Below are 19259 nucleotides of genomic sequence, written 5' to 3'. Positions count from 1 at the left end.
CTAGAGACTTTATATAATCCAAGTTTATAGATGATTTTTCTCACATTACATTTTTGGTTAGTACCTTTGTGGTAGTTAAGTTAGTGTGTCAACTTGGCTGGGCCTGGTTGAGTGGCTGGGCAGCTGGATGTAGTGTTCCCCATGATGAGACTGGTAATCAACTCCATGGTGGAATCTACTATGAGCAGCTGGGGAGCTGCCTAAGGAATGTGGTCTCCTTCCTGTATATAAGGAGAAGCCTTGGGGAATGGTCTCTAGCTTATGGCACACTTGAACCCTGCATGTAGCTATGTTGTTCTTCAGCAGCCTGCCATGATCTGCTGACCTGGGGAGTTTCAATGGACTTCAATTTATGGCCTGCCATGTGGTTTGGTAACATCGGGACTGTGCCTTTTCACTTGGCAACCTTGGGCAGCTGTCTGAGTGAAGAAAAGCCTCTCTCTAGCTTCAGTGGGCCGGGAGCAGGAGGTAGAGCTGAAACCCAAGGTTGAGGGGCTTTCACCCAGGCCCCAGAGCCTGGCACTTTGAACTCAGACTTAAAACTGTAAGAGAATAAACTCCTGTTTCTTAAAGCCATCCCTTTTGTGGTATATTCCTGTCAGAGCGGCACTAAGCAACCAAAACTTCTTGGCAATACGGAAGGAACACTTTCATTTTTTTTAATGAATCAAGTTTTCTCCAATCCCTTTGTAGAAATGCCAATTGGTCTCATTAATGGTCCCTACATTTTTCTTTCATTTCGTCACCCAGTAGGTGACTAATGAGTACTATTTTAATGAGTACTATTCTGTGCCATTTGGAACGAAGATTGGGCAATCTACTTCCGTAGTGATACTACCTTGGGAACCCAAGGAGGGGTCGCTATGAGTCGAATCCAAATCAACAGCAGTGAGTGGGTTTTTTTTGTTTTGTTTTGTTTTGTTTTTTGGTTTTTATCCTGTGCCATGCTGTATTCCAGGTGCTGAGGCTATACAAGTAAGGTTCCTGCCTACAAGGAGCACACTTTTTAGTAGAGACACCACAACAAGTAAATGAGCAAGAAAAATCAATCATTGCATATAGTGATAAGTGCTAGGGAGAATGTGAACAAGATCATGTGATGATTTGGAGAGGAGATGCTACTTTAGAGAGGCTGGTAAGAGGAAACCAGTTTCCATGAACTGCATTGGAAGGACATTTCCAGATGAGGAAATGGCAAGTGCAAAGGACCTGAGGCAGGACCAAGCAGAGTATGTTTGAGGAAGAATAGCAAGGCCTGTGTGAACAAAGGTGAAAGTGGTAGAAGGGTAAATGGGAGAGGTGGGCAGGGACTTAGAAGGCCATGGTAAGGAATTTGAACTTTATTCTAAGTGCAATGGGAAGCTACTGGATAGTTGATAGCAGAAAAGTAACATGATCTGATATGCATTTCAGAAAGGTATTTGTTAGTTTCAGATGCAGAGGGTAACTTTTCTGGCCTTGTCTTCCTTACATTTCTCCTTTGGGTCCCCTAACCCTCATTCACTAAATAAAACAGCAACAACAACAAAAACCAAACCTACCGCCATCAAGTCCATTCCAACTCATAGCAACTCTATAGGACAGAGTAGAACAGCCCCATAGGGTTTCCATGGCTATAAATCTTTATGGAAGCAGACTGCTTCATCTTTCTCCTGCAGAGCAGCTGGTGGCTTCCAGTCGCTGACCTTTTGATTAGCAGCCAAATACCTTAACCACTGCACCACCAGAGCTCCTGCCATTCACTGAATAGAACACTGGAGATCATTTAGGCAAACACCTAAATTGCAAAAAGCCAGAGGATAGAGGAATCATCTAGCAAGAGGCACTGAGATACTAAACCAACTTTGTTTTAACATTTGAAAGAATCTTATCACCCTCTCAAGAGCTTGAAGTGCTGTGATTCATACAACTATATTATTAAAAAAAAAAAAAAAAAGTAAAAAATCTCAGGATCACCTTGAAAATATTATGCTAAGTGAAAAAAATAAGTCACAAAAGACATATTATATGATTCCATTCAAATGAAAAGTCCAGAAGAGGGATATCTATAGAGATAGGCATTAGATTAGCGGTTGTATAGTGCTGGGGAGAGGGGTAGATACAGCAGTGGAGAGGGCAACAGCTAAAGGGTGTGAGGTTTCTTGAGGTGATGAATGTGTTCTAAAACTGTGGTGATAGTTCCACGTATCTGTGAATACGCTAAAAATCACTAAATTATGCATTTCAAGTGGGTGAATTGTATAGTACGTGAATTATATTTCAATAAAGGTTTAAATAAATAAACAGATAGATAGAGCACTGATTTTTAAATTCCCACCTCGGGTCTTCGATTTCAAGATTTCTGTGCTATTTAGTGGTACAGAAGCCCATTTCCAAAGATGAACATGTTTGTAAATTCATTAATTCTCCTGACGCTAATCCTAACATTCCTTTTTTAAAATTTTTATTGTAGTAAAATATATATAACAAAACATTTGCCATTTTGACTGTTTTGACTTGAACAACTCAGTGATATTAATTACATTCACCATGCCCAACATTACTTTTTATTTACTATTGACCCTTGGTCTTGGACCATTTACTCTGTACTTCCTATTCAATCGGGAAAGAACTTCAGGCATGATATGTGTGCAGTGGAGCCATTAATTAAAAATAAATTAGCAATGTCTAGCAGTGTCTGTTCAAAGATTGTTCCACGAGTCAACCCTTGGCTAGTTTTTCCCATGGAGCAGTGTTCACTACCTGATTTAAGAAATAAGGAAATCAGGGGTGGATTACCCAATAAGCAAGATAAACACAGGCTTACTTACTAATCTATAGTGAACTCATGCTTGGTAAGCCCGTGCTTACCTTGCTTTCTGAGTATACTCCGTCCCTGTTTGAGATTGTAAATTTGAAAAAAGGCTTTGATTCTGTGGGAAGGTGCTGTGACGTTGGAAGACAGTGAGATGCCAGCCACATCTAGAAGTAAAATCTTTGATGTAGTGAAAAAATGTGAAATTGTTCACTTCAGATTACTAAGTAAGCACAATTAATCCCATGATTACCTTCCTTATAATCCAACAGTGAAGGAAATACTTCTTATGCTCTTGCCAAATTATAAAATGAGAACCGACATAAAAAATACGAGGAACCATGTTTTTCCATTAAAAAAAAAAAAAAGTAAAAACAAGCACACATCTTCATGCTTGGTGCTGTATGTTGTGGATGGGAGTTCTGACAGTGGCTAACACCCGTGTTTTACCACCCAGGCCAGTGAGAGGCGCGTGCACCTCATCGTGTCCCGCCAAGTTCGACAGCAGAGCCCTGACATCTTCCAGGAAGGGAGCTGGAACAGCCACGGCAGCCACTCCCCAGGGCCTGGGGAAAGGAGCCACTCTCCTAAGGTGAGGCCCCACCAGGGCCATGTCCACTGCTCCTGTGGGAGCAGTTTATCAGGGAGGCTGTGTACTTTAACATTTCTAAGTGTCATCTCTGGACTTTGTCACCTAAAGAAACACTATTTGACTTGTCTTATAAAATGAAAAGCTGAAGTCTTATCTTCATGACCTGGTGAGATGACAGGTATCTCCCATCCAGGCAGAAGACAGGAGGGTACAGAAGAGTTCGGAAACTTGATCTTACAGACTATGTATGGGCAATTAATTTCTGGTCTAAACCAAATAGATGTCAGGTTTTCAAACAATCATTTTCTGTGGAGACTGTTTTCCATTCACTGTGAAATGAAATAAGAGGTTTGCTTGGTCTCTAGTTTTAGAAAATTAATCATTTCCTTGCTATTTTTAATTTGTTTGTTTTCACAGAAGTGAAATCAAATCCCTAGAGGGACCAAAAAGATTATTTAAACACGTGAATCTCGTGTAATATTAGGGAGTGGTGAGGACTGCGGCAAACCAAAGAGTGCATGCCATGGCTTAACCATTCACATCCAGAAAACACTGTGGATCAAGCAGAATTGGTGTCTGGGCACAATCCATGCTTCTCTTTAAATGGGTGACTCAGCCCAATTTCTACTTCTCTCTGTGGCTTCTATTAGAAGCACTGCCTTAACCTCTCCATTTGGATGACTGTCTAAGCAACACATTACCTTGTTTGGTCCAAGCTACTAGTCTTATACACTTGACTTAATAACCTACTGTGATGGCAATGACCTTCTATCAGTCATTTCTCCTGGAGTCTGGTTTCATGACATCACTCATAACTACCAAAATTCTTTTTGCCCATTCTTATAGGAATGCCCCTTTTCTTCTACAATAGAATATGTTTTGGTTTGGAATAACTCATATGAGTTAAGACTTTGAATAATGTATGCTAATATAAGAATCAAAATTTTGTCTTTGGTACATTTTTTGCTTTATACTATTAATTACATAGTCTATAAGGCTCTCTCCCCATTCTTGAGTCAGTCATGCCCCATAAATCCATCAATTCCAGATTTATTTACAATAAACAGTTGAGACAGATCTTAAACATTGTGGAAGTTAAGGTTATATGTCAACTTGGCTTGGCCTGGTTTTCAGTGGCTGGGCAGCTAGATGTAGTTATTCCCCATGATGACACTGGCAATCAACTCCATGGCTGAATCTGCCACAAGCAGCTGAGTAGCTTCTTTAGGGATGTGATCTGCTTCTCATGTACTGGAAATGGGCTCTAGCTTTTTGGCATGGTTGGAGCCTGCATGTAAGGAGCTCTGGTGGTGCAATGACTAAGGCATTTGACTGCTAGCCAGAAGGTTAGCAGTTCAAACCCACCAGCCACTCTGTGGAAGGAAGACCAGGCAATCTACTTCCATAATGATTTGCTACCTTGGAAACTCAATGGGGGTTGCTGTGAGTCAGAATTGATTTGATGGCAGTGGGTTTAGGTTGTTTTTTGTTTTGTTTTGTTTTTCTGGACCCTGCATGTAGCTGAGTCTTCATTCAGCAGCCTGCCATGGTTTGCCAGTCTTGGGACTCTTAATGGACTTAAATCAATGGCCTGCTGTGTGGCTTGGTAATATCAGGACTGTGCCTTTTCCCTTGTTGAACTTGGATTTGTCAGCCTTAGCAGCCAGCAGCTGCCTGAGTAAAGAGATGCCTTTGGTTTCAGTGGGCCAGGACCAGGAAGTAGAGCTGAAGCCCAGGGTCAAGGCCTTTCACCCAGCCCCTAGAGCCTGGTACTTTGAACTCAAAGGAGTTCTAGCCTCCAAAACTGTAAGAGAATAAACTAATGTTTGTTAAAGCCATTCCACTTGTGGTAGTCCTGTCAGATCGGCAGTAGGTAACAAAAACATAATATGGTACCAAGAGAGTGGGGTACTGCTCTGACAGATACCTAAAATGTGGGAACAGGAGTAGAGTGCACCCTTGACCCAAGAACCCAGCAGAGAGACACCAACAGAGAGACGGCAGCAGCAGAGCCAAGAGACCAGCATTAGACAGCAGCAGGCTTACCAGCCCATAAAGGAGAAAGCTGGATGCCATTGAGTAGGTGGCTCCTGGCAAAGTGGGTTGCCTTCAGGCATTAATTGGTAGAAGAGACTGGCATGAAATGGAGTAGCAGGTTGGCTGGCCCATGGAGCAAGAAAGCTGAGTGCTTTGGGGGCAGAAAGATTTCTGATGGAGTGGGTGGCCTTCATCATTAATCAGCAGAAGTGGAAAGACTAAGGAGATGGGAAGCAGAGCTGCCTCAGCCTCAAAGGGTAGGACCATGGCCTTCGGGGGTGGAACCACCACAGTGCCCTACGTTTCAAAGAGTCAGACCTTCACCAACATGGTTCTGGAGTATGGGGCTGCTTTTTCATGTGGGCCAATGGGATGGAGCCATAGCTGCTGTCCAAGAGTGAGAGGGCAGGGCTGCCCTGCCCAGAAGATAGAGGAATGGGGCCTGCCAGGCCAAGGGGGTGAGGTCACCACTCAGTTGAACTAGGGAATTGGAGCCACCCAGGGAAGAAGATCTGTATAGGTGCCACCCGATGAAGATCTGTACAGGTGCCAAGTTGACAAGGGGTAGAATTGTGGTAGTTAAGATTAATTTTCAAATTGGCTGGGCCTGGTTGAATGGCTGGGCAGCTGGTGGTAGTATTCCCCATGATGAGACTGGCAATCAGCTCCATGGTGGAATCTGCCACGAGCAGCTGAGTAGCTGCTTTAGGGATGTGGGCTGCTTCTGGTGTATAAGGAGAAGCTTTGGGAATGGTCTCTAGCTTTTTGGCACTCTTGGACCCTGCATGTAGCTGAGTCTTCATTCAGCAGCTTGCCATGCTCTGCCAATCTTGGCACTTTTAACTAACTTGAATCAATGGCCTGCCATGTGGTTAGATAATATCCTTTCACCTGTCAACCTTGAATTTGTCAGCCTCAGCAACCAGCAGTTGCCTGAGTGAAGAGATGCCTCTAGCTGCAATGGGCCAGGAACAAGAGACAGAGCTGAAGCTCAAGGTTGAGGGGCTTTCACCCAGCCCCTAGAGCCTGGCAATTTGAACTCAACTTTTAGCCTCCAAAACTATAAGAGAATAAACTCCTGTTTATTAAAGGCATCCCATTTGTGGTCTATTCCTGTCAGAGCAGCACTGTGTAACTGAAACAAACATCATGGTAAAGATCTTATACAGATCCTATACATCTTGCTAAAATATTTTATGGGTAAGAACTCCCTTATATCTTTTTGTTACTAAGTGCCATTAGCATGGGAGCTCTGGTAGCATAGTGGCTAAGACACTTGCCTGCTAACCAGACGGCTGGCAGTTCAAACCCACCAGCCACTCCTCGGAAGGAAGGCTGGGCAATCCTACTTCCGTAGTGATACTGCCTCGGAAACCCAAGGAGGGGTCGCTATGAGTCGGGTTTGACTCGATGGCACATAACAACAACAACAACAAAGCCATTAGCATGTTTAAATTAAACTAGTAGTATTTATAGAGAAAAACAAGCTTACTCATTTAATAACTAATCAATCTGTGTTTAATTAACTATAATAATTCATTAAGCTTAATAATGAGAGTAAATTAAATATTAGTTAACTAAACTTTTAATAATGAAGCCTCTAGTGGCACTGTGTTTTTAAAATTCCTTCTGTCTAACCATCATATCACTTGCTGCCATTTTGTTGTACTGTGGTGGCTTGCATGTTGATGTGATGCTAGGAACTGTCCTACTGCTTTTTCAACCACCACTAGGGTTGCTATCTGAAGAAGAATGCAGTATTAGGATAGGAGGAAGAATCCTTAACAACCTGAAATATGCAGAGGAAACAATCTTACTTGCTGAAAGTGAAGAAGACTTAAAGTACTTACTGATGAAGATCAAAGACTACAGTCTTAAGTATGGGTTACATCTTAGCATTAAAAAAAAAAAAATCTTCACAACTAGACGAATAAGCAACATCACGATAAACAGAAAATAATATAATTGTCAAGAATTTCATTTTACTTGGATCCACAATCAACACCCATGGAAGCAGCAGTCAAGAAATCAGATGATGTATTGTGTTGTGCAAATCTACTGCAAAAGATCTCTTTAAAGTGTTAAGGAGCAAAGATGTCACTTTGAGGACTAAGGTTCACCTGACCCAAACTATGGTATTTTCAATTGCCTCATATGCATATAAAAATTAGATAATAATAAGGAAAATCAAAGAGAACTGATGCCTTGAATTATGATGTCGGCAAAGAATGTTGAATATACTATGGACTGCTAGAAAAACGAACAAATCTGTTTGGAAGGAGTATAGCCAGAATACTCCTTAGAAGTGACAATGGTGAGACTTCATCTCACACGCTTTGGACATGTTATAAAGAGAGAGCAGTCCCTAGAGAAAGACATCATGCTTGGTAAAGCAGAGGATCAGCGAAACAGAGGAAGACTCTCAACTAGATGGATTGACACATGGTGGCTACAACCATGAATTCAAACACAGCAATAATCGTGGGAATGGCACAGGACTGGGCAGTGTTTTGTTTTGTTGTACCTAGGCTCACTTTGAGTTGGTACCAACTTGACAGTACATAAGAACAACAACAACCATGATCAAAGGAGCTATGGTAGCACAATAGTTAAACACGCATGTGCTAGCTGAAAGGTTGGCCATTCAGACCTACCCAGAGGCTCTGTAAGAGGAAGACCTGTTGATTTGCTCTTGTAAAGACAACTCTATGAGGCAGTTCTACTCTGTCCTGTGGAGTCACTATGAATCAGTATTGACCCAACAGCACTCAACAACAATAACCATCATGAATCATGAGAAGAGCCAAGAGAATCTGATCAAATGTTTGCTGCAACCCTTGGTCATGTGTCGAATTCCTAGAAAGCTCATAACAAAGTGCCCTGGTGGAAAATTGTAGTTTTAATTTCATTTTAATTTATGGTTCTATCTGCCTTCTGAAATGCCCTCACCAGAAAAAGCAGATTCAAAAAGAAGCTAAGACATGCATGGCTCCTTGATGATTTACTTTTTAATGATCCTCTAACTTTTCTTTCATTTAGGAAAAATTGTGGCTTATTCAAAGTAGGAGCATAAATGATTCAAAGAAATAACCAAGGGCTTGTGGGAGAGAAATTTTTTATATTAGCCAGTTGCAAAGTTAAGGAATAAGAAGCACCAAATTATGTAACCCTGAAGGCACAGTCTGCTGCTTAAAAAAAAGGTCAGAGGTTTGAACCCATTTGCCACTCTGTGGGAAAAAGATGTGGCAGTCTGCTTCCGTAAAGATTTACAGTCTTGGAAACCAGTGGGGCAGTTCTACTCTGTCCTATATGGGTCACTATAAGTTGGAATTGATTCATGGCAGTGGGTTTGGTGGTGCAATGGTTAAGCGCTCAGTTGCTAACCGAAAGGTGGCAGTTCAGACCCACCCAGTGGATCCACGGGACAAAGAACTGACAATCTGCTTCTGTGAAGATTACAGGCAGGAAAACTCTGTGGAGCAGTTCCACTCTGTGGTATGGGGTTGCTATGAGTTGTAATTGACTCAATATCGCTCATCAACAGTAGGCACCAAATTAAGGAGGAGCAAGATTCCCCTGAGGGAAATTAAGGGACTGGGACTGCGGAGAAGTTACAGAGGGACTGAAATTATACTTGGAACATTCATTTCTGAAACAGAGTTTCAAGGTATATGGGTAGGTCTTTCTATTACTCTTTATGCCTTTTTCATGTCTAAAATGTTTTACTTTAAAATTCCAAAGAAAATATGCAAAAATGTAAATATTTTTTATGGCTGAGTGGTAAGTACACCAGTGACCATGATGATTTTTAATAAGCTTGAACTATGTCAAGGGTCAATGTATGAATTATGTTTTTAAACATCAGAGAACATACTATGCTGTCCAAAGTAGGAAAATGGAGCAGAGAGAAAACATAGATGGGAAAGAAAATCATCTCTGTCATATTTAACTCTTTGCCTTTCCCAAAGTTAGGCAACTATGGGTGTGAAGGTGTCACAGGGAGACTTGAGCTGTTCCATCCCTAAGATGTGTCTGTGGGACTCCCTTTAGTATCTCTTATAAAATTTGTCTGGTTTTCACGAATTCCCTTAACCTTTTCTCTGTTTATCATGATATTGCTTATTGGTGCAGTTATGAGGGTTTTTGTTTTCTTTATGTTGACATGTATGTACTCCATACTGAAGGCTGTAGTTTTTCACCTACATCAGTAAGTGCTTCAATTCCTCTTCACTTTCACCAAGCAATGTTTGTCACCTGAATATTGCAGGTTGTTAATAACTAATTGATTCTTCCTCCGATCCTGATGCCTTGCTCTCCTTCATATAGCCTCAGGTTCTCAAATTATTTGCTCAGCATGCAGACTAACTAAGTATGGTGAAAGGATATAACCCTGACACATACCTTTTAAATAAAGGTGATTTTAAACCTTTATTAATTAGTATCTCCTTTTTCTGTTCAAAAGACTATACTCAAACTCACTGCCATAGAGTTGATTCTGACTTATAGCGACCCCCACTGGGTTTCTGAGACAGTAAATCTTTATGGAAGTAGATTGCCCAGTCTTCCTTCCATGGAGTGGCTGGTGGGTTTGAACTGCCAACCTCCTGGTTAGCAGTCAAATGCCTTAGGCAGTATACCACTAGAGGTCTTTTTGAATGACTATAGTATCTATGAAGTTGATTACTATTTTTCTTTGAGGAATTCTATAAATTGATTACCTGCATAAATTAAAATGAAGGCATTTAATAGAAATGTGGCTTTTTTTTTAACTTAGAAAAAATTCTTGATGAGTGCCAAGAGTTTTATGAAATATTGAGTCACTACTACCAGGAATAAATTATTCACTTGAAAAAATGTGGATGTAGTTCACTTTGTATTCTTGTTATTTCTCCAGTGGCCTCCAACCTTTTCCTCCCTCTGGTTTTACTGGACATTTTCTCTGAGTGAGCCTACAGAATTTGAGATAATGTAACTCTGTTGGGGAGCAGGAGGCAGATGGGACCCTCTGTGAATGTTTTTCTCTGTGATACAAAGGACCACTGCCATATATTTATGTAGTTTGGGCAGTTTTTGCATGTAGGAAATGGAAACCCCTTGAGAACAAGTCCACCATGTTTGTTTTTCTGTCTTTGCTTTCAGCTCAACCACCCTGCAGTCACTTGTCATGAGAAGGTGGTAAGTGTCCGAAAAGACCCCAGCGAGTCCCTCGGCATGACCGTGGCTGGGGGAGCATCACACAGGGAATGGGACTTGCCCATCTATGTCATCAGTGTTGAGCCTGGAGGAGTCATAAGCAGAGATGGAAGAATAAAAACAGGTAAAAAGTAAAGAGACCCAAGAAACTGGGGTGGCAGAGGAATTAGCAGCTTTCTCCATTAGATAGGCAGCTCCGGTGGTTTAGTGCCTAAGGCACTTGACTGCTAACCAGAAGGCTGGAGGTTCAAATCCACCAGCCACTCCTTGGAAGGAAGATTGGGCAATCTACTTCTGTAGAGATACCACCTCAAAAACCAAAGGAGGGGTGGTATGAGTCAGATCCGGCCCCAGGACAGTGAGTTTGGTTTGGTTTGGTTTGTCCATTAGGTAATTGTTTCCAAAATTATCAAGAGAATAGGTGGGTAATCTGGCCAAGGTATATTGCTATTACTCATTGACAATGATTGGCTTAAGTAAAGCTGCTAGACTGGGTTTCGCTCTCCTGAGTTCATGAAGCTTGATATAGGGCACTTTGCCTGCTTGTAAAGTAAGAGCTTTCAAGCAATCCCAGGAATTAACAGGGAAAGGATACAATTACGGAGTCCCTGGGTGGTGTAAAGAGTTCACACACTCAGCTGCTAGCCAGAAGACTGGAGATTCAAGTCCACTCAGAGGCACCTTGGAAGAAAGGCCTGGTGACCTACTTCCAAAGAATCAGCAACTAAAATGCCTGTGATGGAGCACGGTTCTCCTCTGGCACACATATGATCACCATGGGTCTAAGATGACCCGGCAACACCTGGTTTTACTGGTGATACACTTATGAGCAAGTGACCTTAATTAAATGGCATAATTTGATTCCATTAATTCTAAGTGGTTCTTCACTGAATTGATCCAATGATGAAATTAATTCATGAATTAATTTTATGAGTTGGATAGAAGAAATCATTTGATAGATTTTGATCTGATGAATATTTGTAAGTAAAAGTGCTGGGTATTTACCCTTGGATGAAAAGTGTTTCACTATTTTAGTCTCGTGTTCTGGGCTAATGTGGGTGAAGAAAGGAAATGTCAAATTTGCCTCTTCAGATATGTATCCTTAATAATATTGCTAACTCACATGAAGAAATAACTCAGATGGTTGCTCAGTTAGGCCAGTTAACCTGAAGGTAAGAGTTCAGATTTAAGAGCTAAAACAGGAAGCTCCTGGAGTACCTTTGCTTTGTCTGAGGAGCCACAGAAGGCACCATGACAGAGGTCCAGTCAGCCAACCTGAGGGGTCTTCTTTGCTGGTCGCAGAACTCAAGGTCTTTCCCATGTTTGTTCTCCTATCCTTTCACTCCTGCTATGACTCTTCTGTATGAAAAAGATGATATTCAAAGGAGGCAGGATTATAGATAGAAAATGGGGGTGAGGGAAGTATGTATTTAGTTTTTCTTGCTATTCTGCATGCACCTGGGTGGAGAATGATGAGATCAACCAAGAAAGAATACATGAGCTAGAGGATTATACAATATGATGTATGAAAAAGGTCCAGAACACAGTAGATGCTTAGCTAATGGTAGCTATTTTCACCTTTGCAATGAATAGAAATGCTGTTAATTCTTTTTCACCACGTTAGGAACATAGTTTCAGGACCATTTTTTGGAATTATTATAGACTCTTCTGGAGACACTCATGGAAAGAGTCTTATTCATGCATCTAATTCATATTTATTGAATGCCAACTGCATGCCAACCTCTGTGCAGGTGTTGGGAGCTTTTGCCAGGTGCTCCCCCTTCACGCTAAAAACAAGAAACAAAAGGAGTGAAAAAGTAAGCTTTCTTTAGTATAAGGCTAATCTCCCTTCTTTCCTTCCTTTCTTATTCCTTCTTCTTTCTTTCCTTTCTTTTTTCTAAGATAAGAACCACGTACCAATGAGTATGCTTTAGAAAACTCCAAATAAGCTCCACTTTGAGTTTCCTACTTGCACGTTGGAACATGCACTGTCCCCTGCCCCTTTTTATAGGAGAATCAGCCTCATGTCAGTAGGAGACTAATGACATGCCCCTCACCCTCACCACTACCCTGCATCTCAGCCACTCCCTGGCCCCTTTGTACTTTAAACAGAAGTTACTGTTTCCACCCTCACTGGGGATGGCTTTTGTGTCTCTGGTCATCAGGTGACATTTTGTTGAATGTGAATGGGATTGAACTAACGGAGGTGAGCCGGAGTGAGGCGGTTGCATTGTTGAAGAGCACATCTTCCTTGATGGTGCTCAAAGCTTTGGAAGTCAAAGAACAAGAGCCTGAGGAAGACTGCAGCAGCCCAGCAGCCCTGGACTCCAACCACAACACGGCCCCGCCAGGTGACTGGTCCCCCTCCTGGGTCATGTGGCTGGAATTACCACGGTGAGTCCCAACGTGACATCCCTGTGGACACATGGGAGGAAACAATTGCATTTCTTAGACCACTCTTGTTCTGATTCAGGGCACTAGCTTCTTAATGAAACCCAGGCTTATTTGTGGGACTTTTTGAAATAATTTTGTCTTCCCTTTTGCAACTAAAAATGCATGCAGAAATCCTAGGGCAGGAGTGAAAACCTGGATGTGGAAACCATTAAGCAGTCAAGATGTGGAGCTTGCGAGTCTGCCATGGGCAATTGAGTGGGTTGTTCATGCACCAAGGAACTCAGCTGACAGGAGGAAGGGGCAGAAATCCAGCCTGTGCTCACATACTCTGGAGCAAAGCTGTACTCCCCCCAGAGGAAGGTTCACTTTTTCCTAATTTGCTAGGGGCGGCCCTGGGACCTTGCATGGAAGATAACTCCATTCCTGGGCTTTGGCTCTGCAGCCTTCAGGTGGCCCATAAAGCAGTGCAGCAGAATACTGTGCTTTTGCCCAGATGTTCAAGCAGATGCTGGTTGGAAACATTTTTTCAGGCTCTCTTTCCCTAGTTTCTGCTCCTGAAAAGTTCTTGTATCAAACTTCAGGAAGCAGCTGGGTTGTAATTTTACTGACAGGTAACTAGAGCCTTAGAGTGAAGCATTGAATTGTCTCACACAAACACTCCAGGGAAAGGCTTGGGGATGCCCTACTAAATGGCTATCTGAAGCAATTAAATATTCAAGGGGCAGAGTCATTGGGGATTGCTCACCTTCATCAGAGCATAAACTACTGACCTCAATAATTCCAAAAGTGTGATTTCAATGTTGAATACTGGAGTTGTGGGAGATGATATGCTGGCATAGATTAAATGGATGAAAGTAAGATACTTAGTAGATTTTTTTTTTTTTTCTTTTTTTTGAGGACTCTTTCTCTCTCATGTTTTTAATTTTAAATGTTAAAAAAAAAAACAACTCCACCTCAAATACAAATTGACGTAGGTTCTTTTTAGACCCTTCTCTCACTAGTTGATATATATATATATATATATTTTTAAATCAGTACGTTTTTAAAAATCTTAAATATTTGAAAACTGAGCCCTGAGGTGATTTAAACATCTTTAAACATTTAAAACTCTGCCTGAGGGGAAGGAGAAAAAGGCTTACTTGAAATAAAATCTTGTTTTAAGAAAATCTTTCTGAAACTGCAATCTCTTAAAACAAGTATTTTAGTTTTTTGTTTGAAATCAATTTAGTCATATAATCAAAGTTTCTCATTACTCATTCAAGACAGCACAAGTGTAAGAAGGTTTTTACTCCAAATACGACCAAGTGTGTGGCTTTCTTTCCTTTTCCTGTTTGTTGCTTGTCCTTGGCAGCAGCACTTGTCTTCTCTTGCTACAAGTGTGGTCTGGATTTTTCTCATTCCTTCTGCAAGGAAAGTAGAAAGGTAGTGTAAAATGGTTCCAGCATAGAAGATGCTGTTTTGAGTGACCCTGGTAACTCCTTCATACTCTCCTTCCTCTACGATAGATGATAAACCCACTACATAGTCCAGATGGTACCAAAGGGTATATCCAAAAGCAAACTCACTGCAGTCTAGTCGGATCTAACTCATAGTGACCCCTCCTTTGGTTTCCAAGACAGTATCACTACAGAAGTAGATTGCCCAATCTTCCTGCCAAGTAGTGGCTGGTGGGTTTGGACCGCCAGCCTTCTGGTTAGCAGTCAAGTGCCTTAGGCACTACGCTACCAGAGCTAGAGAATGAAAAATAAATTTTCCTCACACCCAGTCCCCTCAGATCCGCTCCCCTGAGGAGACTGCTATTAGCAATTTTGTGCGTATTTTTTCCAAGGAGCATTCATGTCAAAGGTTGGCAAACTTTTTCTGAAGAGGGCCAGATAGTTTAGGTTTTGTGTTTTCTGTCACAACCAATAAACTCTGCTGCTGTCACACGAAAGTAGACATGGGCAGTATGTAAATGACTAGGCATGGCTGTGTCAAATACAACCTTATTTACAAAACGGGGCGGAGGCTGGGCTCTGTTATACACTAATAGGTACACACAACACACACACATATACACACACAAATCCAAGGTAGCATATACACTGTCATGTACCATGTTTTCTTTTTCAATCTAACAGTATACTTAGGGTATCATTTCTTATCAGTACATTTCTTTTTCATGGCTGAATAGTGTCTATTGTATTGTTGTTGTTGCTGTTAGGTGCAATCACGTTGGTTCCCACTCATAGCAACACTATGGACAACAGAACAAAATATTGCTTGATCCTATACCATCTTCACAAGCATTGTCATGTTTGTGCCCATTGTTATAGCCACTGTGTCAATCCATCTTGTTGAAGGTCTTCTTCTTCACTAACCTCTTCTTTACCAAGCATCATGTCCTTCTCCAAGGACTGGTCTCTTCTGACAACATGACCAAAGTACAGGAGATGAAATCTGGTCATTGTTGCTTCTAAGGAGCATTCCAGCTGAACTTCTTCTTAGAAAAATTTGTTCATTCTTCTGGCAGTCCTTGGTACACTCAATTCTATTGTACCATATTTATTTAACCAGTGCCGATTGACAGTGGACACTTAAATTTAAATTGTTTTTGCATCTTGTGTTTGACATGCAATGCTGTAATGATGATCGCTGTGCATTTCTCATGATAAGTGTATCTAAAGACAAATTTTAAAAAAATAGAACCCTGGGTTGAATGATTCTTTTTATAGTCTATAACACCAACAAGAATTAGGGATCTAACACTGCTGCCTTGGGAGTCTGCTTACTCTTGATAGAGAACTTTTTATGTTTTTGGATAGTATGTTCACCTTCAGTGGAGCTTCATCTAAGAGAATCCTGGGTAGTCCAGGCTGTGGAGAAATGTCATTATCCAGGGTCATCTTTTTGTTGTCATGCGGGTATGAGGTGTTCTCAGTATCATCTTCCTATCTTCCTTGGGCCTAAATTTTCATTTTCTGACCCTACATGACCATGAAAACATAAGCAGCTAGTTACTGTAGTATCCTGAATCTCCAAAAAGGTACAGCCTGAGGCAAAGAAATGATGCTCTCACTCTTTTATTGTTGTTGTTAGCAGCTGTCAAGTCAGCCCCTGACTCATAGTGACACTGTGCATAATGGAACAAAGCACGGTCCTGTCCTGTGCTGTCTCATGGTCACTTGTGGATGGGAGCATTGTGATCTTTAGGGTTTGCATTTGCTGGTTTTCAGAAGTAGATTGCCAGGCCTCTCTTCCTAGTCCATTTTAATCAAGAAGCTCCATTGAAACCTGTTTACATCACAACATACAAGCCCCTACTGACAGATAGATGGTTGGGGCTATGCTTGAGGCACATCGGTCGGTAATTGAGCCTGGGTCTCCCACGTGGAATCCAAGAACTCTACCACTGAGCCACCACTGTACTTCTATTATGTATTGTTATTGTCATTAGGTGCCGTGGAGTCAGCTCAGATGCATGGCGATCCTGTGTGCAACAGAATGAAACACTGCCCAGTCCTGCATCATCCTCACGATCCCTGCTATACCTGAGCCTATTGCTGCAGCCACTGTGTCAACCTATCTTGCTGAGGGTTTTCCCCTTTTTCTCTGACCCTTTACTTTACCAAGCACGATATCCTTCTCCAGGGAATGGTCCTTTCTGACAACATGATCAAAGTAGGTGAGATGAAGTCTGGCCAGTCTCGCTTCTAAGGAGCATCTTGCTGCACTTCTTCCAGGATATATTCCTTCCTTCTTCTGACGGTCCATGGTATTTTCAGTATTGTTCACTAACACCACAATTCAAAGGCATCAACTCTTCTCCAGTCTTCTTTATTCATTGTTCTAATGAGGGAATGTGATTCCAAAAAATAGCGTGGAGGAAACAGGAATCAGTCATTGTTTTCTGACAGTTCAATATCCATGCCTTTCTTCCCTGCCAGACTGGGCCGTGGGAGCCCTGCTAACAGCCAGCTTGCCTGTATCTGGTGTTCCTGTGTGAAATGGTCAGTTTTGCCCTGCACTTTGGACCCAAGGGCTCCTGTGGCTGGGGCTGCACTCTTTAGCTGTGTCTGGGCTCTGTCTTCTCTCTTTGACTCTCACTGCCTTTACCAGCTCTTACTCATGTACGGTGACTCTTAGTTTTAAGATACAGTTTGCATTTCTGTTTCCATATCTCCTAGTTGCTTTTAGCAGCAGTCAATTTTTAAAAGCAGAAGAGAAATCATATTCACTTTGTGATTTCGAAATCAGAAGTATACCCTCCTTGGCCTTTTTCAAAAGTCCTTGATATTCAGTCATCTTCCTATATTAGTCCCTCGGGTAGGCTCAGGATAGGACCCTCCAATTTGTAGCACTAATTCAGTTTTCATGGGCAAGGGGTCCACTCACATCTTTATCTTGACTGAACAAAGTCCCAAAGACTCAGTTTCTCCCTGACTGATCAGATGCCCTTGGCTTAAATGTCTTAATCAACAAGTGTGAGCAAAAGTCATTTGTCCAAATTGCTAGTGATTTAGGAAAGCTGAAAACAGATTAAAAAAAAAAAAAAATTGACCAAGAAGAAATTTCCCTCCAAGTTAACATTTTCCCTTTTTGTTTAACAGATACTGAGTATAGCTAGCCTATTACATTTATGTTAACTCTATCAATGAAGGAAAATGATATGGCATGTGAGCCTATCTGGAAATAGGAAATTCATTGTAATCATGTCCTCAGCTGCAGTCCGATACACAGAAAAGTACATACATCGAGAGGGCAGTGTTAGTACACTGAACCGGTAGGTGTCACGTGTGGGCAGTGGCAGAGAGTAAGCATGGGTTATAAAGGAAAATACAAATGTGTTTCACCCTGATCAGTAGTGCATTGTGTGTGCCACCTGAGCAGTGGCTCCGGACTGTGTGTCTTTTGTACAGATTATTAGATGCCATTCAACTGGAGGTGATTCCGAAAACACTAAAGACCCTTTGCTCTGATTCCCAGGGCCCACATTCCACATCTGGAAGTCTTTCAAAACATACTCTCATCTGGACAAGTATGATCATAATATTCATTAATTCCTTTCTCCCTTTGTCTAACAATTTAACCCTTTACTCTCCTGAAACTTCTAACATTTCCATGAAGCCAGGGAAGCAGATATCATAGTTTTTTGTTTTGTTTTGTTTTGTAGTCAAACAATTTTTCCATGTTAACTATGAGGTACATCCAACTGTGGGGTAGTAACAACAACAACTGCAGCAGCAGCTAATACTTTAATGTGCCAGGCACTCTTGTAGGAGCTTGATTTGTTCTTCACATTTTCACTAATTTGAAACTCACAACAACTCTGTGCTTTAGGTACTAATATTATTACCATGTCAAAGACAGGCAACTAAAGCACAGCGTGATTAAGTAACTTGCCCAATGTTACGTGACTATAAACAGGCAGTGCTGGGATTTGGATGAGGATGTCTGATTCTGGAGTCTATGATTTAATGACGTAATACTAAGTTTGGTAAGCATTTTTAAGATGGTGCTAAGCTATATAAAAGGAGCTCTGGTGGTGTAGGGGTAAGGCATTTGGCTACTAACCAAAAGATTAGAGGATGGTGTACACCCAGAGTTACCTTGGAAGAAAGGCCTAGTGATCTACTTCTGAAAAATTAGCCATTGAAAACCCTATGGAGCACAGTTCTACTGGCACGTGGGGTTGCCATGAATCAGAACAGACTCAATAGCAATGGCTGAAGGGCTTTTTTTTGTGTGTGTGTGTGTGTGGGTGGGTGGGAGGGGGTAACTTAGGTTGCTTTCTTTCTTATCTAGTACTTCTGTAACAGGAAGACCACAAATGGGTGGTTTTAAACAACAGAAATTTACTTTCTCTTAGATGGCTAGAAGTTCAAATTCAGGACACCTGCTTTAGAAGTCTCTCTCTGATCTCTGGGAGATCTGTTTCTGTAGAACTGGCATTCCTTGATTCCTTGGTGATCTTCAAGTGGCATCTATGTTTCCCTCCATTTTTGCATACTTTGCTGTGCCTAATCTGCAGTACTTATATCTTAAAGGCAAGTAGGTTTGAGTCACATCCTTCACTGATATAACCTCGTTAATATAACAAAGAAACCCCTGTATCCAAATGGATTACATCCACAGGTACACAGGTTTTGTTGTTGTTGTTGTTAAGTGCCGTCAAGTCGTTTCCAACTCTTAGCGACCCCATGCACAGCACAACGAAACACTGCCCAATCCAGCGCCAGCCCCACAATCCCTGCTATACTTGAGCCCATC

At 41.6% G+C, this 19259-nt stretch overlaps 1 protein-coding gene across 1 annotated transcript in view; it reads left to right on the top strand.

The window, feature by feature from the left end:
- LNX1 (ligand of numb-protein X 1) overlaps nucleotides 1-19259 on the top strand; it is a 136731-nt gene that overhangs the window by 104658 nt on the left and 12814 nt on the right. The window contains exons 6-8 of the mRNA XM_007946202.1: nucleotides 3252-3386; nucleotides 10563-10740; nucleotides 12782-13010. Coding sequence (XP_007944393.1) covers nucleotides 3252-3386; nucleotides 10563-10740; nucleotides 12782-13010 — 542 coding nt within the window. The remainder of the gene's footprint in view (nucleotides 1-3251; nucleotides 3387-10562; nucleotides 10741-12781; nucleotides 13011-19259) is intronic.

The sequence above is a fragment of the Orycteropus afer genome, unplaced genomic scaffold (genome assembly GCF_000298275.1).
Source record: "Orycteropus afer afer isolate SDZICR_OR568_19922 unplaced genomic scaffold, OryAfe1.0 scaffold00153, whole genome shotgun sequence".
NCBI lineage: Eukaryota > Metazoa > Chordata > Mammalia > Tubulidentata > Orycteropodidae > Orycteropus > Orycteropus afer.
This window is presented reverse-complemented; position numbering and strand designations above follow the sequence as displayed.